At 34.5% G+C, this 24,222-nt stretch overlaps 2 protein-coding genes across 3 annotated transcripts; one reads left to right on the forward strand and one right to left on the reverse strand.

Moving 5' to 3' along the window:
* Positions 1 to 2,003: 2,003 nt before the first annotated feature.
* Positions 2,004 to 5,560, reverse strand: LOC139858257 (uncharacterized). Of its 2 annotated transcripts, XM_071847134.1 has the most exons (4): positions 5,479 to 5,530; positions 4,831 to 5,380; positions 4,428 to 4,528; positions 2,004 to 2,652 (listed from the first exon to the last, which is right to left on the reverse strand). In XM_071847134.1, the coding sequence occupies exons 1-4, from the start codon at positions 5,498 to 5,500 to the stop codon at positions 2,018 to 2,020; spliced, it is 1,308 nt and encodes a 435-aa protein (XP_071703235.1). In that variant the 5' UTR covers positions 5,501 to 5,530; the 3' UTR covers positions 2,004 to 2,017. The 2 variants fall into 2 exon arrangements, with proteins under 2 accessions (XP_071703235.1, XP_071703228.1); XM_071847127.1 differs by having other exon boundaries at positions 4,831 to 5,560.
* A 554-nt stretch (positions 5,561 to 6,114) lies between these two features.
* Positions 6,115 to 7,198, forward strand: LOC139854200 (uncharacterized). The gene is made up of 2 exons (XM_071843536.1): positions 6,115 to 6,346; positions 6,597 to 7,198. Exons 1-2 carry the CDS (start codon positions 6,115 to 6,117, stop codon positions 7,196 to 7,198), a joined length of 834 nt encoding a protein of 277 aa, XP_071699637.1.
* Positions 7,199 to 24,222: the final 17,024 nt, after the last annotated feature.

The following is a 24,222-nucleotide window of genomic DNA, read 5'->3' on the forward strand; positions in this document are numbered from 1 at the left end:
AATAAATATTTCTCGTACTAATTATTATTATAATTTTATAGAAATCACGTACCCGATCATTTTTCACGCTCGCATGCACTTTAAAGCGGAAATTCGAATCGCGTAACAGGGACTCGATCCATCAATCAATACGGGCATTAGGGGGCACGGTAGACCCAAAAGAATTTTGACACCTCTTTCAAAATTATCAAGACATCAATTAGTAACAGGGTCGAGTGTATCAGTTTAGTACTAGTAACACGTGTTACTACTGAAATAAAGTATATGGCTTAAAAATATTTGAACTTTTAACTAGTAACATTATTGAATAGTGTAATTTTTTGTAGTGACAACATTGAATACTATAATTTTTTGAGTTTCTAACGGTGATATCCGTTACTACCATGTTTAGATCCGCCGTTATTAGTAACACATTTTCAAATGGTTTGTTAAGTATCTATATTAATATTAAATCTTATTAATACGCGATGTATATTTTATGTCCACATCTTGAAACATTTTATAAATGAGTAATTCATAAACTAAAATAAAAATTATGAATATTTGAAACAAAGATATGATAATTTAGAAAGGGGAAAAATCTTTCATAACTACTCCAAACTATTATAATCATCACTGAAATCTGTAGTTCAAACTCCAAACACTAGAAAATAATTGAAACTGCATGTGTTTCCAATAATATACGGAGTGTTTAAATATAGAAGCATGGGATAAAGTGTATGTTGATTTCCAAGATTCTTCTTAAACTTCTAAATAATGTAGAAGTACGCCATTAAAATTTATCAGAAATTGCCTTGTTCTCAATGACAACACAATTCAAATTTGTAATTTTTTTGATTTAGTAAGATTGTATTTTTATTTTTGACATCATATTATCAATATACTCCGTTTGTACTTTGTGTTAATAATTAATTTAGTAGGTTCATTTGTGTGAAGGAGTACGTCATGATTGTTATGAAAATATCTTGAGTGCGTAATGGAAAGAGAATGGTGAAGTGGTGCTAATGTAACAACATGAGTTTAATGGTTGGGAATGGTGTAACAAGTATTGATTCAATGTGTATTTGTATTTTATATGTGGTATGTTTTGCAAACTAACTCAGTATGTGGTATCTTGTAGCTGATAGCTGGCATATTTAGCTTTTAGCTGGTAGTTTGTACATGTTAGCTTTTCTTATGTATTTAATTGTTTGGTTGAGTAGCTGAAACTATTAAAATAAAGAGTAAAATGACATAAAATTAGAAATTAAAAACTAAACACTTGTTTTAGTTGCTTTTAGACTTTTCTCTACTTCAAAAATCTTTAAGCTCTTACAACCAAACGAAGTTTTTTATTTGATAGGAGCTTTTTCATAAAAGTTAAAATCTCCAAAAATTTCCAAAAATTTTGTTGCCAAACATGACCGTTATATAATCACTTCATTTCATAAAAATTGTTCATACTACTATTTATATATGTTTCAAAATAAATGTCTCTTATATGAAATAAACTGAAAATGCATTAAAGTTTCAATTTTACTCTTTATATATATATATATATATATATATATATATATATATATATATATATATATATATATATTGAAAAGGTCTGCAAAACTCTTAATTATATTTCTTTCTTTTTCATCTTCGTTTTGAAAGTTAATTAATTATAACGATTTATTTAATAAAAAACAATTTTGTCAATTTATCAACATTTTTTTTAAAACAAAAAAAATCGTTGGACATTTTTGTGAGACGGGGAGAGTGTTAATATTAATATATTATAGAGTAATATTAATAATAACAATTAATATTACTGTAATAATATAACTACCTTATGCTTATTTAAAAAAAGCAATTCCCTTATATGTTCTAATTGGTCAACCTTACGTGTATAAATGAGTGTATTTAACAGTAAATGTTTTTTTCAATGATAAACTATTGTTATGAACTATATAAACTCACATTAAATATTAAATATATTGAAAATGAAAGAAATAATAATACAACAAACAAATACACGTTATTAATGACGTCAGCAATCAAATGCCTTGTATATGACAACAAAACAAGGAAGTATAGCCCTTGGATTAAAAACATACAACTCTTCAAGATTAGAATACACTCCACCATGCCCAGCCACGGAATCGTACGGTCCATCATCTTCCATCAGCGCGTCTTTCTCCAAGCGCTTAACTCTTCCAGCGATTACTCTACAAACAAGCATCGCCCTTAGCCCACGCGCTTCAACTCCTAAACAATCATGTGCTCTTCCGCTACTCGCTGTTGTACGCACGCCCTTGGCCCCTCGCTCCCCAATGCCCCCAAGTTTCGGGATTTGAAACCCTTGACGGATAATGGTGCAAACACCGCATCCGGGAACTGCATTGCAGAGCCCGGATGAGTTTCGGGCACCAAGCGGGCACGCAATAGTTGTGCAGTGGAAACGAAGGAGTTCATTTCCATCAGCAACGCAACGAGACGCTGTTGCGCTTGAACGTGTCTTGACTATGTCACGACAATCTTCGAAACGTTGAATTGTTCGACGTGTGTTTTGGACTTTTAGTATACGTTCGATCGTGAAAATTGGATTGTCGGTTTTTAACCAGCTTGATTTGAATATTATTTCAACAATATTTCGCCCCGAATCATCTGGACCTAGCTCCGAAACTGTAATTGAACAATATATGTACGTGAATGAACGAATAAAAGTTACTTCGTACAACAATGTCACTGTAATGGCAAATTCAATCAATACACCTACCGAAGATATGCTATTTTTTATTGTATAGTGTTTATTGTTGATTTAGATTTGTTTAAAAATCAGTGTCGGTGGTTGATCTACTTACTCTATTATATTAGTCTTACGTTTTATAAATTTAATTTAGTATAAAATGCAGAAACCATCATGGACAACATTAAATACTCTGTAAATGTAAATGCCAGTACATTATATATTATATTTACTAATTTTATGAGCATGTGAGTTGCACGATATTTATATAAATTAGTAATCGATCACGTTAATATTAAAACTTATCAAATATATAATACAATTATAATAATAAAATCTTTTAATATTGATAACGTTTGATCGAAAACATTAGTATTGAATACTAACGCATTGATTATGCATCCGTCCGTTGAAATTATTTTAACTTTAATTGACAAATAATCGATAAAACACCAAATATGAGTACCTAAAAGTTGTTTACCGATCGTTAAGAATAATGTTTTATACACATCTCTAATTGTATATGTTTTTAGTAAAACTAATTTCATTATGTCAAAATCTCAAACGAAGCATTACACACATACATCTAAATAAATTTAATGTAACGTTTAAAACAATACTACGTATTATTTAGACCATTTAAAATAATTTTATAATAAAAAATATATAACTTTATTGATATAATTATAACATATGTAAATATTAATATAATATTATATATATTTTTTTTTTAGAAAAATTAAATTTCTTGTAAATATTAATATAATTATAACATATGTAAAAAATAATATATGGTAATATAATATTTTATTTTTGGTAATGAAATCTCTATATTAACTTAAAAATTAGAAATCTAATGATTCAATTAATATATGAAAATAATTGATAGACTGACATGTGACAGGAATAAAGGAGGAGTTAACAAATGACAGAAATTAATAAAGAGTTGACACATATTATCACGCTCTTTATATAATGTATAGATTTTATATTATATATGTACTGTAATATGTATATATGAAAAAAAGGAAAACATTTTCTTGGCTAACTTATGCTCTAAAATCACAAGATAATAAAGATTAAATACACTTAAAATTTCCATTTATAACTTATATCTATTTATTATTAATATATTTATTTATTAAACTCATGCATTACCATTTTTTTTTTTTTTTTTTTGAAAAGCAAAGTAAATATTATTAAACTATAATATGAAACACGTACAAGAAATTTTTTTTTTTTTTTAAAAAGTCAAAGCTCCAAAGTAAGGTTGGCCCAAAAATATTAATTACAATTTACATTAACTTTAAAAGCTTATAGTTCACTGATTGTGCTTATAACACTTCACAGACTATATTCTATCGGCTTTATAACACTTCATAAGTTCAAGTCGTCATTCAAATTAAATTAGATTATTTAATAAAATGTCGATTTTCATGTGTCGCGTCAACAAATATTGCATTTACTAATATGGGTTAGACAAAAAACCATGTTACTCTGTAGTATTGCCATACAAATAGTACTCATATATTAATTTAATTAATTTAATAATAAATATTTATGGTTTCCATTTATATTTATATATACCTTAATACTGTAGTAGTAACTTTTAGTTAAAACGAAGATACCGTTTTAATAAATCTTATAATCATTGGATATAATAAAAAAATAACGTAAAATGATATATTTTAAGTGTGGTTAAGTAGATTACCAGCATGTCTAACAGCTTGATGATGCTCCAAACTCTCCATTTTTGGGAAAACTTCTCCACATTGAGAACACACACATATGCTACTTCTTGGTAATGTATACCTACATATAATCATCATAAATATTAGTACTTCCATTTTTAAATTTCATATAGATAGATTATTTTAATAACATTACTACATAATACATTAATACATAATACATAATACATAATCATAATAATTGGTAGCTACATAATCATATTAATTGTATAACGAGCTGAGTATATATATTTTGGTAACACCAATATAATAAAAATAAATATATCTAAATAATTATAATTATGCCAATGCCAATGATATGTCACAAATTAAGTGTGAAAGTACTAAAAAATAAAAGAAGAAAAGTGAAATTGAGATAGAGACCTTGAAGGATCAGCAATAGCGTGACATTCATAACATCCAGAAAGCTTTCTAAATTGCATGCCTCTTGAAGTTGACGTGTAACTTCCATTGCCGTTGGATCTCACCGAATTACCCGTTAAACTCTTGGAAGAAGAAGAAGAAGAAGATCCACCACCATTTATATGTTTTTTCCGGCGGCTAAGAAGGCCGGAATCAAGACCAACAGTACTACTTTCCGGCGAGTTATCAGCTCTATGAACAACTCTTGTATTCCCATGCACAACATCCCTAAAATTACAAATAGAGCTACAAGAACTCAACTTTGAATACCCATTCGGGTTGTTCTTAACTGGGTCATGATTGACTTTGTTTGACCCCACAACATCCATTTGTTTGCAAGTCAACAAGTTCTTGAAGTTGTCCCATGAAGAAGAAGATGATGATGATGGCGGGTTAACTTGTTTTTTGGGTGTTGATTTTGATTTAGATTTTGGTGTTGATTTAGGTTTTTGTTGGTGTGGTTTTCTAATGTTAGTAGTAGTGTGTTTTGTGGGTTGTACCTTATGTGTTTCTGAAGAAGATGGGAAAGTGAGAAGAGCCATGAAAAGAAAAAGAAAAAAGTTAGAAGATTACAAGTAGTTTGGTTTAATTCTCAAGAAGAAGAAGTACCTATAATTGATTTGTTGTTCATGGGAAAAAGAGAGATCCTTGTTGAAGGTTTTTTGGTTGCTTTAATGGAAGATGGGATCCAAATAGAGTAAACAACTAAATTGAGGAAGCAATGGAGAGGGTGGGACTTATTTTATTTTATTTTTTAATTATTTTTTTTGAAATATCCTTTAATTTATAATTATTTATATATATATTTATATTTATATTTATATATCAAACCACATAAAAATGAGGCAATATTACTAGACTTTAGAGGCGGTGCAAATAGGGTTTCTCAATATTCACGACACATTAGAGCACCAGGAGTGAGAGCTCGTCTCCCCTTAGTCACCTACCCCGTCGCAAGTCACCTCACTCCCCAACCATGTTGCGAGTTTGCGTCCCGGTCTGGTCAGTCGCATAGGCGACGAGTTTTTGTTCGGGCCATTAAAAAAATAAAAAATAAAATAAACATATAACGGCTATTTTTTATTACCGTTGCCATTTTTTGTTTTTTTTCTTCTTTTTAAATTCTATATATACACAACACATATACAAACACAAACACATATTATTTTACATCCATTTTACTCAACATATACTCACACAATCAAATCAAAATTCTATCATCAAAATAAAAATATTTCTTTAAAAATGAGTAGTTCCGACGAAGAAAGTTTGGTTAACGCAATGAAAAGTATATTTGCTTATCAAAATAACGTGGTAATACGTAGAGAGGTCGAGGAACAAAATGAGGCTCGAAGTTCAAGACGAAAACGTCGCTACATTCGTCGTGATCGTGTAGAAGCGCACAATCGTTTGATGAACGATTATTTTGTTCAAGATCCGAAGTATCCCCTGAATATTTCAAACGGCGTTATCGAATGTCACAAAGTCTTCTTGAAAAAATAATTGAAGTTATACTTTCTTACTCTACTCGTCCCGATGCAACAAAGTGAATTACTTATTTTCAAGAACGTCCCGATGCACGAGGTGTTCTCGGAGTATCTACTCTTTTAAAAGTCACTACTGTCAACTAGCATACGGTGATTCACCGGATCTATTTGACGAATATTTACAAATTTCGGAGAGAACATCACGTGAGTCTTTGCAAAATTTTACAATATGTATTATAGACTTGCATGGTAATGTATACATGAGAGAACCGACCGAGGACGATATACGTCGGTTGTATCATAAACATGAAGAACTTCACGGCTTTCCTGAAATGCTTGGAAGCATTGATTGTATACATTGGGCTTGGGAAAAATGTCCAAATGCATGGAAAGGGCATTTCACCCGAGGCGATCACGGTTACCCGACAATCATGTTGGAAGTCGTTGCATCGTATGACAATTGGATTTGGCATGCATATTTTGGAATGGCCGGTTCGAACAATGACTTGAATGTCCTTAATGCGTCTCCATTGTTTGATAGTTTACTAACTGACACGGCTCCTCAAGTTCCATACGAAATTGGGGACATTGATTTTGAACGAGGCTACTATCTTGCCGATGGGATTTACCCTTCGGGGGCTTCTTTAGTTAAGGGATTCTCAAGTGTTGTTGACGCAAAAAGGAAATACTTTACAAAGAAACAATATGCAGCTCGTAAAGACGTTGAGAGGACATTTGGAATTTTGCAAGGTCGTTGGGGTATTTTAAGACAACCTGCTAGGGCATATAGCGTAAACAAAATCAAAGAATCATGTATGGTTGCATCATATTGCACAACATGATAATTGAAGACAATGGTTTTATAATCGCTGAAAATAAATCTTACTACTTGCCTGTCAACAACCTACAAGGATCAACTTGGTACGAAAGGTGTGATGTATATGCCGAGAAGACAAAAGAGCTGCGTGACAAAGACGAGAATGAGTATCTTCGACATACTCTAGTTTCGCATCTATGGCATAATCGCGATGGCGAAATAGTTAACGAATTGTAATTTTTTAATCGCGATAACGTAATGTTTTTTTAAATTTTTAGGAATCGTATGTTTTTTAATTATTAGGAAATGTAATGTTTTCTTTTTATTTTTAATGAAAGTTATTTCCATTTATGTTAATTTTTATAATTTTATCAATTTATGTTATATTTAAAATCATTAAAATAATAATTAAAATATAAACTGACATGCCCAACTGACATAGGTCACCACTCCCCACTTTTTCTGACTCAGCAAGTCAGCCCTGACATGCCAAGTGATATCAGTCACCACTCCCAGTGCTCTTATACATTCTATTCAATTAATCGATTTCAATTAACAATTCTAATTACATCTATATATAAATAAGTAATAATAAAAAAAAATTAAGTGGTAACAGATTAATTAGTATTGGTGCACTTAATTTACTATATATAAAATAAGGTATTCCTAAAACTCATCCGTCGGAATTCTATCTAGTTTCCATTTTGCTCTTCTCGTAGGAATCTGCTTCTCCCTCGTCGAAACTCTATCTAGTTCCCATTTTTGCTCTTCTCATCGGAATCTGCTTCTCCTTCGTTTGAATGATTCTTTGGTGACCGTACCCTTGTGCTTTTGCCTTCCCGACTGGACATTACTTATTTTTTGGTCATCTTCTCTCAATCTTTTATCTTATCAATTGGTGGTGGTCAGGGCTTTCGAGAATGCTTTTGAATCCAATTGTTCTTCTTATTTTCCAGTGGCGCCAATTGATTTTCTGGCCGGTGTCCTCTGATTGTTATCTTGGGTGATTCCTGGTCCGAATATTGGAGGGTCTACAGTAAGTTAGTCGTTGTTTTTGGGTTTGTGTTAAGATTTACCAACGTACAAAGCATTAAATTTATATGCCTCAAAAAAACGAGGACATTTTTTTTGTTATTGTAATTTTTGAGGTTATAGGTCAGTAGGATGAATTGACTACTTGAGTGTGAATTTGAGGTTGTAGGTCAATAGGATGAATTGACTATTTAATTTCCGGCAATCATGAAAACCCGATTGAGATAAGAAATCTATGTGGGTGGTAAACAATCGATAGATAAGCTCACAGGTGATGAGAACCCAACTATGTAATGTCAAATTTCGATGAAAATTTATCTGAAATTGATTGAAACTCTACTAATTATAGGTAACTAAGATGGTTTGTCTTAGAAGAGTAAGTTTAAAGTGAGTAAAAACATGTTTACATGAATAGCTCTGACGCTTATTTACCAGAGGAAAATAATTTATTTCAATTGTGTTGACATGGTGTAACACCCCAGCTTAACATGACCACAATATTGTCCGCTTTGCCCGCAGGCGCACGGCTTTTTCTTGGCTACCACACACGAGAAGTACTTTCCCAGGAGGTCACCCATCCTGGTAGTGCTCTTGCCCGAGCACGCTTAACTTCAGCGTACTCACACATCTGCTCTGCCTGTGGTCTCAAAACGCGTTGTGTCATTTAAGCGTGAGTATTACCTTATAATCCCATCATCACTCATGTCCGTAGGCGATGTGAGATTTGCCTAGGGTGTTACATTCACCCCCCCCCCCCTCAGGGACTCATCGTCCTTGATGAGTTTTGCCCCACCACCCCCAACATCACATGGTGTAACCACCCCGACCCGGTCTTGATTGTTAATTAGCTTAATTCACCTTTGCGCGGTGTAAAAATCCCTTGGGCAAGATCACAAGTGGAAATTACAAAGGCTTATGCAAAATGGCAGAGAATCAACAACCTATAAATGAGAGGTCAAGCTCTCTATTTATAGTGTTCGAGATAACCGCGATCCGTGGATTGCTTATCCTTTCGCGAAAACTCAGCGGATTGAACCGCAGTCCCCGATTAGTGCGGAAACACAGCTTTTATGCTTATTTTCAGCGGATACTTCATGACTTTGCATTATAATCCGCATAACTCTGCTCTTGGTTTTTGGCAAATAAAATATACATATACAATGCTATGTATATGATCAAGTCCCCCCAGTTTATTATGATACACTTTCACGAAGCAAATATATCATGATAAACTCCATGAATTCGCCGTTAACCTGACCACTATCCGCATTGAAACATATTTCGCGTTATCTTTGTTACCGTTATAACAGTCAATGTTACCGTTTGAATTATCTCAATAGATAATTAACATATTTAACCCCGTCACCTATATATATTGTGATCCGAAATCACAAATTCACTACTCATTTTTCCAAAATATCTAAAAATTTCTCAATTCGTCAGTCAATCTTTATCATTTTAGTCATTACTTGCAGCTCTTATTTAATTTTAAATGAAGATTAACGAGTTAGATAGGAAGGCTGATCCAAAAACCCTGATCACCAAACTATTAACAAGCCCGGAAGCTAAATCGTCATCATCAAAAGAAAAGCAACCCATTTCAATCGTCGACTTAACCTCCAAATCTCCCTATACCAAGCGGCCGTTACAAATGCCGCCGTCTTCGCAAAGCAAAAAACATAAACAACAGGAGAACCCCCCCTCACGATAATCCATTTATATCGGAACACGAAGGGGACCAGCAAACTGGTATATTGCGGATTGTTATTGCATATGTAAAATATACATTATTTTTATTTCGCCGACTAACCAACGATGTTATTTTGCAGGCGATTCTTCTGGTGATCCTATCTTTCCAAGCCCGAACACTCTTGATCAAATCACCGAATTGTTCCGCACTCCACCTGACTCTTATGGAGTGCGGATTGACGGTTTAGCAGGATACACTTATGCTTCAGCTGCTGCTGCTCTGGATCAGCGCCAACAGATGAAGTTAGCAATCCCCGGAGAGCTTCGCCGCGAGTTCTCTAAACTCTCTGCGCTGGACGCGCATAATAGTTTTGTTCAAAATTTCTACATGTGCTTCAATTCAGCATATGATGTTATATGCCGTCAAGAACAATTTTTCAATGTTCTTGAAGCTGAACAACTAAAGTACAATGCTGAGAAGATCAAAGATGAAGATAGCGAAAAACGTTGTGCTAATCTCTCCCATGAGCTAACCGCAGCAAAAACCACCGTTGATGACTTGAAACAACAGGTTGCTGCTGCGACTGAGAAAGAAAACCAACTGCAGGACACCATTAAAGCACTGTCAGAGAATGTGACAAAACTAACGACAGAGCGAGACAACGCTCTTGCTTCTAAAGCCTCTGCGAAACTTGAGTTCATCAAGGTCCGCCAACATCTCCCTGAACTGGCTTGAAAGATTCTCAATTCTAAGCCTATTTCTGTAAATTATTCAACATTTGCCGCCGCGTTAAGGCTATGCGAGAGGGTTGAATTTATGGATGAGATTGCTATTCGCTGCCCACTGCCAGACCCGCTACCTTCTGCATTAGATGATCGCCTTTGCTCACTGGAAGAGGCGAAATCAGCATACGCGGTTGCTCAACAGGGCATAGCCGAAATTCCCCTCCCCAAGATAACCACAATAAGTGAGCAAGAAGATGTCACTGCAGATGACATCATCAAGCTTGACTTAACCAAAGATTAGTACTCACTTTGTATAACAGCACGCAGCTGCTTCTGCGACCTTATTAATAAAATTTCGCTTTTTCATATTTTTGCAAGTACTTCTATTTTTATAGTGCTTTCATTATCAACATTCATAACACAAACTTGTCCTTTGCAATTTCCAACATATATTATTGTGCACATAATAAATGCGTACTTTTGCGAAACAATCTGTATGCGTATATGCTTATACGTTGTGAATCTTCTAAGTCCGCCGAAACGATCCTTAGGCAATTAATTAACATTGCGAAGCATTTAAGCATTGGTAAAATCAAACACTTAGGATATAAAATTCCTTTCGCAGTAATTCGCATGCAAAAGTGGACAATTTCATCACTTTACTATTTAAACACTGCGAAATACTATAATCATTATGAAACAATCTTTAAAACATTTCATAACTATTCGTATTTCACAAATAAGCTTTTCGCATATTTTTACAAGTGCTTATTTTTAAAATTCCTACAAGCGTGATCAAGACTTGCAAGAAAAATACAAAACAAAAACACCTAATAAGCATATCAGCCATATGCCTTGAATCCAATGTCGCACTTTGTACATATATCTTTGATATTTTTCGCAAAACTACGCGTAATATCGCTTTAACAAAACAGCATGCCACGCATTAGGTAAAACTCGCCCATCCATATCCGCGAGCTTATATGAACCTGCGGCATTAATTGCCACAATTTGATAAGGGCCTTCCCAATTAGGACCCAACTTGCCAAGCTTTTCTACTCTGCTTGCTTCATTGTTTCGCAACACCCATTTGCCTATAGCGAAAGACAAAGCACTCACTCTTTTGTTATAATACTTAGCAATTTGCTGCTTATTATTCGCTTCTCTAATAGCAGCCATTAATCGCCGCTCCTCAATGAAATTTAGGTTTTCGCTCAACGCAGCATCATTTGCTTCTTCTTCAAAGTTAACTATTCTATGCGTTGGTACCAGAATTTCCGCAGGAATGACTGCCTCAGAACCATACACCAAGCTAAAAGGTGTTTCACCTGTGCTTTTCTTAAATGTTGTGCGATGTGCCCATAACACATTGGGTAATTCATCTACCCAACCTGTTCCCTTTTCATATAATCTCTTTTTAATACCGCTTACTATGTCACGATTGGTTACTTCGCATAAACTGTTAGCCTGTGGGTGCGTCACTGATGTAAATTTTTGTATAATATTTAAATCAGTGCACCATGTCTTAAAAGGATCTTTCGCTATTTGAGCACCATTATCGCTAACCAATTCTCGTGGAATGCCAAATCGGCAAACAATGTATTCCCATACAAAATTTCGCACTTGCACACCAGTAATAGTGCGAACCGCCTTAGCTTCAACCCATTTGGTAAAGTAATCAATCGCGACAATCAGGAATTTAACATTTCCAGGGCCTGCAGGAAATGGCCCTACAATGTCAATAGCCCATTTATTAAACGGCCATGGTGAATTAACAGGAATCATATCATGCCGCGGCATTCGATTCTGCGGAGCATGCCTTTGGCAACTTTTACAGCGTTTAACAATTTTTGCTACATCGCGGTATAGGGATGGCCAAAAGTATCCCATTCGCATAATTTTTGCTGCGATAGTTTTGTAGCCTAAATGCAGTGCACAAGTACCATTATGCACTTCTTCTATAATCATTTCTGCCTCGATTGGGCCGACACAACGCATCATTGGCCCGCAATATGATTTGCGATATAAGATATCATCTTGGATGATATACATCGGTGCTCGCTCTCTTACTAAACGGGCTTCGCGACCATCATCTGGCAGAATATCACTGCGGATATATTGTAGAATTGGGTCCATCCAATTTTGCTGTTCTTCTGTAACAGATGCAACCATTAAGTCACTATCTATTGATTTACTTGGTAATTCCTCAACCCATACTTGTTTTTGAAAGTGCGAGAACGTTAAAGCAGCCAATTTGCTCAACGCATCCGCCTTTTTGTTTTGGCTTCTTGGCACTTGCGCGAGTTCGAAATGCTCAAATCGCATTGCCATTTCTTTCAACAACTGCAAGTATTTCTGCATAGAGGGATCATGCGCGTCAAAAGATCCATTAAACTGATTCGCTACTAACTCCGAATCCGTAAATGCACGCAACTTAACAATATTCATTTTTCGCGCAATATTTAAACCTGCAAGCAATGCCTCATACTCTGCCTCATTGTTTGTTACGTCAAAATTAAACCGCAGAGCATAAGTATGCTCTTCACCGCTTGAACTTGCCAAAACTAAACCCGCACCTGCACCTTCTGCACATGAAGCACCAAAATAAATCTCAAGTTTCACCGTGTTCAGGTTTTAGTGCGGTTCGCTCGTTAATCACCTCCAACTCTCCAGACAGTTCAGCGAGATAATCCGCCATAACTTGTCCTTTTTCCGCGCTACGCGGAAGGTAAGATATTTGATAAGCACCTAATTCTACCGCCCATAATGCGAGTCTACCAGATATCTCTGGCTTTGTTAAGACTTGCCTGATTGGTAGATTAGCTAATACATGCACGGGATGCCCTTGAAAATATCTTCGTAGTCTTCGCGTTGTTAAAATGAGCGCATACACAAACTTTTCAATCGGCGCATAGTTTATTTCACTCCCCGTAAGAGCTTTACTAACAAAATACACTGGCTTTTGTATTTTGTCCCTTTCCGCGATCAAAACTGAGCCAAAAGCTTCGTTTACTACTGAAATATAAAGATAAAGAGTTTCGCCATGAACCGGCGCTGTTAGTGTAGGCAAAGTTTTCAACAACGTTTTCATCTCCTGAAATGCAGATTCTGCTTCGCTGGACCAAGCAAAATTCTTTTGCTTCAAGCAACCTTTTAAGGTTTTGAAAAATGGCAACTGCCTTTCCGCGGCTTTAGACAAGAAGCGCGTTAATGCGGCTAGCTTTCCCGTCAGACTTTGCACTTCTTTGACCGTTTTCGGCGCCGTCATATTTTCTATAGCCGCGATCTTTTTTGGATTAGCTTGAATACCTTGTTCTGTAACAAGATATCCCAAAAATTTCTCTTCCGTTTGGCCAAAATTACATTTTAGCGGATTAAGCTTCATGTTTATTTTTCGCAGTCTGTCAAATGTTTCTCGCATATCTTCAATGATTCGCTCTTGCGTCGTGCTTTTGATGACTAAATCATCTACATAAGCTTCAAGATTACGCCCTATTTGTTTATCAAACGCGGTATCAATCAACCGTTGATATGTCGCGCCCGCATTCATTAAACCGAAAGGCATCATGATATAGCAATATATGCCTTTGCCAGTATGAAATGCGGTTTTATCTGCGTCTTCTTGCGCCATAGGGATCTGATGATATCCTCTTGCTGCGTCCAAAAAACATTTATATGGAAAAGCATGTAAAGATTCCACTTTCAGATCAATTTCTGGAAGCGGATAGTTATCCTTGAGGCACGCTTTGTTCAAATCTTTGTAATCAATACACATTCTCCAAGAACCATCAGGTTTTTTCACCAATACTGGATTCGCAATCCATGATTGGTATTGGACTTCGCACAAAATTCCGACTCTTACCAATTTTGTTACTTCTTCGCACAACCATTTTACGCGATCTGGGGCCATACCCCTTCGCTTTTGCACTACGGGTTTTAGAGCTGGATTCACATTAAGCCTGTGTTCCGCAATATGACGCGGAACACCAGTCATATCATTTTCGCACCAGGCAAAAACATCCATATACTGGACAAGTAATTGCACAATTTGCTTTCTAGTATCCGCACTAACATTGCGTCCTACTTTGATTTTCTGTTCTGGATATGCGGGATTAAATATTTCCATAGCATCCGCACCATCAACAGGTTCTTGCCCTGTGGTTTTTACGTTAACAGCCGCACAAATAGGCATAATGCTCATTGAACATATTGTGGCAACTCCCTTATATGTTGGAAACTTAATCATGCCATGAATTGTAGACGGGACTATTCCAAATTTACTTATAGCGGTTCTTCCCAGCAGCATGTTATAGCGAGAAGAGGCTCGCATAACATAAAAATCTAATCGCGCTTGTCGCACCAAAGCGTCATCATTAACAGCAGCTAACTCGATGTTTAATGACAAAACACCTATAGGTAATGAAGATTCTCCTGCAAAACCAGTTAGTGAAACTGCGGTTGTTTGCAGGTTTGTTTTAATACTTTCTGGCAATTGAGCGAAGCATTGTTCGTAAATAATATCAACGCTACTGCCGTTGTCGACATGGACTTTCATGACTGTGATATCAGCTTCTGCGATTTTGCACGATACCATTATCGGCATTTCAGAGAAATCATCGCTCTGCATTTTCGGGAAACTAATTGGCGCAAATTGCCAATTATGATACTTTTTAGCGGACTTTCGCTTTTTTCCTCTTTTTTGGGCATTCGCTCGCACAGCGACCACTACATCACTATTATTTCCAATATTACTCATAATTCTAAGCAATCAAGCAATTCGCCGCTGATTTTAGATGTATGAACCTGCAAATCATCACAACAAAAACACGATTGAAATTAAACCGTCGAATTAATTGTTTTAACGGCATAAAACAAAAAAAATTCAGTTTAATTCATAAAACGTGTCCCACGGATGGCGCCAATTGATCAATCCTTAATTAGCGATGTTACTTAATTACGGATTGAGTGCAATAAGAATGTAATGGAGGATGGAATGTTTGTTGATTATTTTGGGCCCCGATGATCGTCTTTCACTTTAACTATCAAGTGATCAACGACCCCGACCCGGTCTTGATTGTTAATTAGCTTAATTCACCTTTGCGCGGTGTAAAAATCCCTTGGGCAAGATCACAAGTGGAAATTACAAAGGCTTAGGCAAAATGGCAGAGAATCAACAACCTATAGATGAGAGGCCAAGCTCTCTATTTATAGTGTTCGAGATAACCGCGATCCGCGGATTGCTTATCCTTCCGCGAAAACTCAGCGGATTGAACCGCAGTCCCCGATTAGTGCGGAAACACAGCTGTTATGCTTATTTTCAGCGGATACTTCATGACTTTGCATTATAATCCGCATAACTCTGCTCTTGGCTTTTGGCAAATAAAATATACATATACAATGCTATGTATATGATCAGTAGGTCAATAGGATGAATTGACTATTTAATTTTCGGCAATCATGAAAACCCGATTGAGATAAGAAATCTATGTGGGTGGTAAACAATCGATAGATAAGCTCACAGGTGATGAGAACCCAACTATGTAATGTCAAATTTCGATGAAAATTTATCTGAAATTGATTGAAACTCTACTAATTATAGGTAACTAAGATGGTTTGTCTTAGAAGAGTAAGTTTAAAGTGAGTAAAAACATGTTTACATGAATGGCTCTGACGCTTATTTACCAGAGGAAAATAATTTATTTCAATTGTGTTGACATGGTGTAACACCCCAGCTTAACATGACCACAATATTGTCCGCTTTGCCCGCAGGCGCACGGGTTTTTCTTGGGGACCACACACGAGAAGTACTTTCCCAGGAGGTCACCCATCCTGGTAGTGCTCTCGCCCGAGCACGCTTAACTGCAGCGTACTCACACATCTGCTCTGCCTGTGGTCCCAAAACGCGTTGTGTCATTTAAGCGTGAGTATTACCTTATAATCCCATGATCACTCATGTCTGTGGGCGATGTGGGATTTGCCTAGGGTGTTACACATGGCACATGCATAACTCCGGAATAAATGAGGCTTACGTAGCATACACACTCCTTATGTGTGTAAACCTCCACATAATAAAGTGCTTATATATTAAATTCCTTGATGTATGTCGGATGTTGTTATGGAGGGCTTGCATGTAATACTAATATACAACTAATGATACGCTATTCGGCTAGCATACAGAAATTTAACATAAAAGCATATACAATTGAAGAATCGTTTGCCATAAACGTGAATAGAGCGCCTAGAAGATACAAAATGAGCAAACAGCGAGTAGATCTGAAAGTCATACAAAAAGTTATGCTCTGTGTTTTATGGAGTTGTCTGGTCAATCTCCGGAAGATAAAGGTTGACCCATTAGTCAGAGCATGACGCGTTTCTTTTCTGGCAGATGAGATCATTTTGTCAGAGCAGAACTTTCTCTCTTTATATAAGAACTTTATCTCTCTAAACGATTAACCAAGTTTGACCTTGACTACATTCGAAACAAGTATTTGAATCCGGTAATCATAGTTATTTAACCTTATAAACTATTCGAGTAACGAAAAGTGGCCAACGTATTACATGTAACTCTTCTTCCAAGTGTTCCTCAATGATCACACGAATTGCACGTCGGTTGACTCGTGTGACATATGTTAATATTTAACCTTATAAACTCTTTCGTTGTAAATGCTAATAATCCTATCATGCGGACCAATTACATGTAAAACAGAGTGGTGGTATTTCTATGAAATATCGGATGCGATTGGTAAGACGTTTAATTATATAGATCACATATAAACATAATTATTGATTAGAATTACTTGATAAGCACCTTTTACTTGTAATAACATGACGAATGTTAATGCACGGAGAAATAAATTAATGCATAATGAACACATTTATTTTGTACATAAATTAAAACCATCATATCCTGTAAATTAGTTTTTAATAGGTGAAAGTGTGAAACAATAGTTTTTGTAATTAAATTGTACTAATGTTTTAATTTAACCTTAATAAGAAGGATTATAACTATTACCATAAGACTTAATATAATATAATGCCAAATGTAATAACCCACTATACCTCCACAAGTTTCTACTTTTCCTTTAATACAGGACTACTCTCTGCTAACCCTTTATGGTATTACTAAGATAATAATTCTTTTGAGAGAAAAGGTAAAACTAAAGGGAAAAATAAAGCTCTTAAATCACAAAAGAATACAGAAACAAAGGAACAAAGGAACAAAGACAAGGAAACCAAGGGAAGATGTCAATACAACAAAGATATATGTATCACCAACCGATTTACATTATTAATATATTATTATAAATCTATGAAACTAAATGTGTCTATGCATATATGATTAGAATAACCCATAAATTTACTTGAATCAAATTTATAAGAGTAAAAAGTTTGAAATTCCAAGAGTTAATGCTAGCTATGTGACCGGACCTCAAGTTGTTGTCATTTTAATGGTAGATCTTGAAGTGCCAACTACCAATTTCAATGCAAATTTGAAATGTTACAGAAGTGTAGAGCATAACTATTTAAAGCGAATATCTAAATTAAATCAGGAATTTATACTTTTACTATAATATCTTGTCATACATACGTGTGTGTGTGTATATATATATATATATATATATATATATATATATATATATATATATATATTTGGGTAAGCTAGTAAATCCTTTTATGAACGAGCACAATGGCTCCCTCGTAGAAAAACCTTGGGTAATCAAGCCCCTCGAGCGCAAGACCTGGTACCGGGTGAATTGCGCATTATGCGCACCCTCTAGTCACACTCATTTTTTGAACAATTTGGCATAACCATGAATTGAACCCGGGTGGTATGCTTCATTGAGAAACTCGGTGGCCACTTAGGCAAGCATGCGTGGTTATATATATATATATATATATATATATATATATATATATATATATATATATATATATATATATATATATAGAGAGAGAGAGAGAGAGAGAGAGAGTGTGAGAGAGAGAGAGAGAGAGAGTGAGAGAGAGAGAGAGAGAAGATTGCGCCAACAGTCCTTGTAGTTTGCATAAATTCCGTCAGTAGTCCTCGAACTAATTTTATCGTTTTGGCAATCCCAGTGGTTTGCAGTTTTTGTGTTGACAATCCAAAGACTAACGTCTTTTAATTTTAACGTTAGTTCACATTGGTCACGTGAGATTAATTCAAATTTTTTCTTCACAATCCATTTATTATGTATTACAGATTTCATTCACTATTTCATCAAATTCAAACCAACTGACTTTTCAATTCCACTATTTACTTCCATCGTTGTTAACCCTAAATCAGATCAAGAATTTCTATTCAGGCGTTACGATGATGAACAACTTATACACTATTGGAACTGATGATTCTGAGACGTGTCAGAAACATATGAAAGATATAAACGGTTAGTCATTGTTCTTAAACACTATTTGAACTGATGATTCTGACACCGTTTATATCTTTCATTTATTCATAATACGTCTCGGAATCATCAATTCTAATAGTGTATAAGTTGTTAAACATTGTAATGTCTAAATAGCAAATCTTGATCGCGATTTAGGGTTAACAACGATGGAAGAAAAGTAGCGTAACCGAAAAGTCGGTTGGTTTGAATTGGATGACATAGTGAATGAAATATATAATACGTATATCATGTGTTGCATTAGTTTGTTTGATGTATAATTTCTAAGAAAAAAATATCTTACCAACAACAGTACTCATAAGAACAACACGAGAAGTGGTCACGGTGTCACTAACAATGTTCATCACAGACTATTAGTTGAAAAGTGGAATATATATGGTGAATGTTGTTAAAAATTTTCCGTTTTAAAAAATAGTTCACATTGTTATTTATATTTGTTTAATAATAAATATCTATTGCTTGAAATATCAAAGGGCATGAAGGGCATGAAATCCAATTGATCCATGAAGGGGCTAATCTACATACAGCTTTTAACCAGGAATAAGAGGACAATCCAATGCTTTCAAAGATGTCACTTCTTTTAATAGTTGGGGATCCAAACAAGTTGTCGTTTTTAAAACGCCATAACCACCAAAGTGTTGAGGCGAAGATGCAATAAAGATGAGATTTAGAAGCCGAATAAGCCATGAAGGAGTCAATCCACGCAGAAAGATCTTTCGGATTAACAAAATCGGGTCATCTGACATCTCCAACACTTTAGTATTAAATAACAAGAATATTCAAATTATGTTGATTTTAACTATTCTTATTATTGATTTGAAACATATTTTCACTTTGATTCTTATAAGTTATTAACATTTAAGTATTTTAATTAAAGCATAAGTTGTATACAACGAAAAGCTGACTAATTATGTTAGATATCAAAAGTAAGGGGTCCACCGCCGTCGCAGCGCGGCTGGCCCCAAAACTTGTTTGTTTCGAGACGAAAGGAGCCTCCGTACTCAAAAAATAGGGATGTGCATGGTACGGAACCGGACTAAAGTAGTTCGGTTCTGTCTCGAGTCCCAAATTATAGTAAAAAATCAGATCGAGGACCAGACCATATTTTTCGGTTTCGTTATTTTTGGTGTTATTTTTGGGTTTGGTGTGGACCGAAGACAGAAAATTTAGCAAAATCTGGACCGATAACCAGACTGATATAGCTCAGCTCGGTTCAGTTCGAGATACACTCGGTTCCTCATTTTCAGTTCGCCTTCTCAATTTTTTTCTAACCGTGCACACCCTTATCAAAAAAAGAAGCAACATTAATATTTATATTTGTTCGAAAACAAATGTGCCTTATCTGAAATAATATTAAAGTTCCACTTGTACCTTTTTTATTATTGAAAAGGTAAAAAAATTAGCATAACTATGTGTTCATGGAAATGGAAACTTTGTTGAAGTTATCAAAATTAGATAATTTGTATATATGAGGGCAAATTGGACAATTATATTGTATATCTTACTTCATCCGTCCCGAATTAATTGTCCAGTATTCCCTTTTGAGACGTCCTAAATTAATTGTCCACTTATAAATATGAAAGTAAATTTGATAAAGGTGAGATAGACTTATAATTAATTAGTTGAGGGTAAAACAGTAAAGTAAGAAAAAAGTACAAAAAAATACAATGTGATAATGACATTTCTTAAACTGTGTGTTTTTTTGTCTGAGGACAATTAATCTGGGACGGAGGGAGTATATTATTATTATTTTTGTTGGTGGACGTTTTTTCGGAACGAATGGAGTAACGTTTTAAATATCTATAAATAAAAATAATTTAATAATTAAGAACAAATAATAAATAAAATAAAAGTGGTCTCATTTGTTAATATTTTCTCGTTCTTGTTTCTCTCTTTTAAAAATTATTAGTTACACCTAACCTTGTGAATAAGATTATGGAAATTTTATGTAAGCAAATTATTTGCTAAACATTGAAATTAAGGTTAGAAAATACTTGGTATTACTATAAGACTGTGAATAATGGTGATGTTGACGTAAAGTGGATAAATGGTTTTTTGGGTATGAATATGATATGACAATGATGGAGGAAGGGGAGTTGTAATGGGGATGGTTGTTGAAAGTTTGTGAGTAATATGGTAAAATGTTATTATGTTTGAAAGGTAAAGTTAGAGAGAGATAAATAATTTCAACTAGTTACACAATGACACGTCATCTTCTTTCTCCCTTACATGTTGCGTTTGTGATTGACAAACGCATCAGCTCCGTTTTTCACAAAATGTCCCATTATAGACGTTTGTAGGGACGTTTGTCTTGCTATGTTAAAGTGGTTGTGAGAAGCATAGGCGGATTATCCATGGTCTAAGGTAGATATATGGATGACTCAGAAAGTTTAATTACGTATTGAGAATATATATGGGGGTTGAACAAGTGTGGGTTTTGGGTGCGGGCTTAGTGGAAAAAAGGGTGGGCTGGGGCCTGAATAAAGGCACATGTGAGATGTGGTTGCATTTGGACTAATCAGTTTGGTTGTAGTCATGGTAACATGCTCTTATTTGGAGTTACTCTTATGTTATCGCACCTTTCATTTTCCCTCATGCTAGTGCTATATACTTAGCTGAACGTTACATCCAGATAATCAACCCCTACCAAATATATATCATACATATCTCACCTCTTTTATATTTATAATAATTATGTCATTTTAAGTGTTTGTTTGAACGAAAGTACCTGGAGTTGAAACCGGTAGTTGAAGTTTATTTTTGATCTGAAAACTGAAGCTTATTATATTTTGTAAATGTTTAGTAAAGTAGTTAAACTTTGAGCTTATGATTGTAAATTGACTAAAACGTACAAAATAATAATATCTCTATTTTTTTTATTAATTACCAAACAAACACTACAAAAAAAATAGTCATTTATGACGATCTTTTGATGACGACTTATTATGTGGTCGCTAATAGCACTACTTAGTTACCATTAAAAGGGTTGTCACTAAATTTTAGTTATTATACGATATTAGTGACCAAAAAATGGTTACTAAAGTGACCAATTTTAATATATTATTATCTAATAATGTTTTGTGACGGATTTACAGTAATGAAAAGTGATCAACCTATTTTGGTCACTAACTCGATTTAGTGACTAATTTAGTGTTATTAGTGACCATAGCGATATTAGTGACCAATATGCCTCGTCATAAAGCTCATTTTTTCTTGTAGTGAAAACTTATGAATTTTAGTTTATCAAAATCATAAATTCAACCTCTTTTAAGGTCTTAAATGTGATCAGCCAAACATACCCTAAACCCAACAATTATGTTTAATTCATACAAACAGTTTTAAAAATACAATTATTTTACAATAGAATTTTATATTTCTCGATGACTAAAGTTAAATAAAAGTTAAACATTTTAAAAAGGGAAAATAATTGATTAATTTCAATATATACTAATTGACACAAAAAATTTGGCCATTTGGCCCCAAAAAATAAACCAAACGACAAATAAAACCACAAATGGAAAAAAACAAATTTACCCCCAAAAATTTTAGCAATATGCAACTTCACCCCCCAAAACAGGGGTACAAAATGTCAATTTTTTATTTTAATTAATAAACTCCACCCGATTTTTCAGAGAGTCATATCTTCTCGCTCGGTGCGAGTTAAATTTTTCCGAGATCACCGTTCAGCTCTAAAAAATCTCAAGAATCCAACGGGACTAACTACAAATAAAACCACACGACAAATAAAACCACAAATGGAAAAAAACAAATTTACCCCCAAAAATTTTAGCAATATGCAACTTCACCCCCCAAAACAGGGGTACAAAATGTCAATTTTTTATTTTAATTAATAAACTCCACCCGATTTTTCAGAGAGTCATATCTTCCCGCTCGGTGCGAGTTAAATTTTTCCGAGATCACCGTTCAGCTCTAAAAAATCTCAAGAATCCAACGGGACTAACTACACGCGAAACGGATATCGTTAAAAAAAACACTAAATAACGGGCCCTATATTCTCGCTCGGTGCGAGTTAAATTTTTCCGAGACCACCGTTCAACTCGAAATAATTTTACGAACACAACGCAACTAACTATACGCGAAACGGACATCGTTAAAAAAGCTTTACATACATATACATACACGTTCAACAAACAACCCAACATACTAGATATATTAGGTACCAAACAACGTATATCCAAATTCGACCGCGCGTCGAATACAACCGCAGCAACGCGCGGTCGAATTTTTTCTATTGGAACATATGAAGTACTTCAAGTGATTAGAATTTTATAAGAAAAATCAACTAGAATTACGAATTAATCTAATCTAATTAGGTAGGAAAAAACAATCAAATCTTAAATAGCTGACGATACATTCAGCATTGTTATTACATATAATATAATATAATGAATTAAACTTGTAACTATGATATTGGTTCGTTGATAAATGAAATTGCCACGTTACTAAGAAAAGAAAGACAAAATATCATGGTTGGTCCCTAAATTTGTACCAAAAATCAAGATGGGACATAAAGTTTAAATCGATCATGGTTGGTTCCAAGTTTTTAAAATTGTACACGGTTGGTCCCACGATTTAACAAACGTTACAGTTAAGTGAAATATGTGCTAAAAATGTGATGGGCTTTTTCGTCTTTTTACATGTTACAGTTTTAAACCCTATTTTATTTCGTGAGTATATAAACTACCAAATTAACCTAAAATCCCCAATTTAGTTACGGTGTTCTCAAACCCTAACATTATTAGGGACTAGAGCACAAGGGAAAAAATACATCTAGAATATATCATATACACTAAATATTTACTCCGTATATTCTAAAATGTGAACAACTTCGAACAAAAGGTATAAGGTATGAGTAAATTGGAGCAACATTTATATTAGTTAAGCAATGCGATAGTTTATTCAAATATTAGGGTGACCTGATAATCTGTCCAGAATACCTTAAAGCAACCAACAAGTCTTTGGGATAGCCGTATTTAAGGTGCTTCTCAAACATGTGGTTGTTGGATGTCCGACCAGAAAAAATGTTTGTTACCTACTCCTATAACAGAACTTTACTTAAAAATGGCATCATGAAATTAACCTCACATGGCAATAATATTAATACTGTCATATGCATCTTCAGTTTGTATATCCATTATTTTCAATGAAACATCCTTCG

This window comes from Rutidosis leptorrhynchoides, chromosome 1, assembly GCF_046630445.1.
Source record: "Rutidosis leptorrhynchoides isolate AG116_Rl617_1_P2 chromosome 1, CSIRO_AGI_Rlap_v1, whole genome shotgun sequence".
Classification (NCBI taxonomy): domain Eukaryota; kingdom Viridiplantae; phylum Streptophyta; class Magnoliopsida; order Asterales; family Asteraceae; genus Rutidosis; species Rutidosis leptorrhynchoides.